General features: G+C 40.1%; 1 protein-coding gene across 5 annotated transcripts in view; it reads left to right on the top strand.

Annotated features, from left to right (window-relative positions):
* Window positions 1-143: 143 nt before the first annotated feature.
* Window positions 144-2119, top strand: part of ZBTB18 (zinc finger and BTB domain containing 18) — a 4475-nt gene continuing 2499 nt past the window's right edge. Inside the window, exons 1-2 of one of the 5 annotated variants that reach the window (XM_010131472.1) lie at window positions 144-196; window positions 707-790. In XM_010131472.1, coding sequence (XP_010129774.1) covers window positions 778-790 — 13 coding nt within the window. In that variant the 5' untranslated portion in view covers window positions 144-196; window positions 707-777. Of the gene's footprint in view, window positions 197-601; window positions 791-1599; window positions 1636-2119 lie in introns of those variants that run through there. The other 4 variants (XM_010131468.1, XM_010131469.1, XM_010131470.1 and 1 more) reach the window with 4 other exon arrangements.

Below are 2119 nucleotides of genomic sequence, written 5' to 3'. Positions count from 1 at the left end.
CACAGCAGTCAAATAGATGACAACCCGAGCCCCCGCAGGGGAAAAGCGGTTTGCGAGTAAAGCTGAACGCTTGAAATAGTGCCCCGGCCAGGTTAACTGTTTTGCTGTTCTAAATGCTCTGAAGTTTGAGTGCTCTGTATCACTTAATGCTGTCTAAACGTTGAAACTGAAAGGACCGCCGGGGACTCGGGGAGCTGTGAGCTGGGTAAATGGGTTCGGTTGATTTCTTCTTCTAACTGAACCTCTGGGCTCGGTAAAACCGAATTGTTGTGAATTTCTCGGGTAACCCCGTGGCTGGGGTATGCTGTCAGTATATAAAGCGGTCGTCCAACTTAAGGCAGAAGTGTTGCTATGCTGCAAATACAGTAGAACCCCATATGTTTAGGTTGTTTTTTCTCCCTGTTAGAAAGTTTGAAAAAAAAAAAAAGAGACTTTGAAGTATTTTGTTTATACTAACAGAAGAGAAAAGTTCTCCTAAGAAAAAGCTGGTGGCAGGAGTGTAGAGGAGTAGCATATGGCATTAAAAGGAGCACAGCTGGAGGTAGCATTTCCATCTGAACATGATGTCAGAGCAGCTGACAGCCTGCCATCCCTCAGCCTTTTATTCTAACACACAGACAGGGAGTTAGTGTGTGCAGATCTGTGTGTGGAGAAGGTATCTCATTCCTCTCTAACATCATCTCCACTTTGCATCTGTCTCTTCTAGTCTGCTTTTTTTCCACCGATCTAACAGTCCTGGAGCCAGCAAGACTCAGAGGAAAGGACTTAATCAGGTTTATGTGTGCTAAAGGTAGGAGTAGCAATAGATTAGATACAGCATATTTCTGTTTTGGTGTGTTGTTTATTGAATTTCAGAAAAAAAATCACATTACTTTTCTAACCAAGTTTAGAGGTAATATATGAAACAGAGTATTAAATAGATAAGTGGACTTAGTCAAAAAGCTTGGGCTACAGTTGGAGAGTATCAGTTCTTGGGCACGTTGTTAGCATTAACTTTAATGCGTATTGTGAGAATGTCTTGGTTTGGAAGAAGGAGAGAGCAAGTTCATTTTTCATTTCTGAGACCAAACCGGCAATGGGTTTAGTGGCAACCCTAAAGAGAGTTCTGCGTTATGTTCTTGTATTGCATCTTTTAAATGACTTTACGGGGGTTTTAGTGAAATGTACAAAAGTGTGGGCTTTTAAAAAAAAGGTCCGTTCTGGCTGATATGTATTTGTGGAGAAGTCTTTCATTAAACTTCACGGTTAAATATCCAGCAGCTCAGAACCCTAGTAGTATACAGCTGTAGTGCTTCTGAAGGATAGGAATTAGTTATGTGTTTAAAAACTTTTGTACCCCGGGAGAATGGCTTGACTGGTTTCCTCTTTTCTTTCTCGCATGTAGCATTTGATATCTTTTACTTCAGCATAACAATAATTATTTGAAGGAGTTTTTGTATTTGCGACTAATTTAGAACTTGTAGATTTGAGCTGCCTGAATTGGCCAGACAGCTGTAATCGCACTCCTCTATTCTTAATCTCTTTATCTGGGCAGCAGCTGCCATATGGCCACAGTCAGCTGGATCAGATGTTTATAAGCTTCCTTCTTCGTCCCTCTCTGTCCTTTCAGCCTCCTAATTTGATCACAGCTACCTTGTGAGCTGCCCTCCAATCTTTATTTTTAGCCCTCTTAAGGATTAGGATTGATGTTGGCTGTGGGGCACTTAAAGTGATTGTATTGTAAATCTTCGTGCTTTACTCTAGCAATGGTATTTTACAGAATATAGTAGGGGTTGTGTTGTAAGTTTTAGTACATCTTGGTTTGCGAGGGCTGAGGATTTTTCAATAATATCTGCCAGCCTAGAGAGCCACGATCTGCTTAGATGCTTTGGGAAAGCGTTGCTATCAATCACAGAAGAATAGATTAAGACAGGTTTTTAAGAGATTTTACTTTCCATTTGAGTTTTGACTTCTCTACTTCTTTTGTAAGTTTATTTTTTCTTTATCATCAAGGAAGGCGAATAGAAAAATTCTTGGGTAAGAACAGTACTTGGGATACTGATTTAAATATGCACACACGCTCACATTGAATGACTTTTTTTTTTTTTTTTTTAAGTTTTATACTTCAGAACCCTCCCGG

Source organism: Buceros rhinoceros, unplaced genomic scaffold (genome assembly GCF_000710305.1).
Source record: "Buceros rhinoceros silvestris isolate BGI_N320 unplaced genomic scaffold, ASM71030v1 scaffold10162, whole genome shotgun sequence".
Taxonomy (NCBI): Eukaryota; Metazoa; Chordata; class Aves; order Bucerotiformes; family Bucerotidae; genus Buceros; species Buceros rhinoceros.
This window is presented reverse-complemented; position numbering and strand designations above follow the sequence as displayed.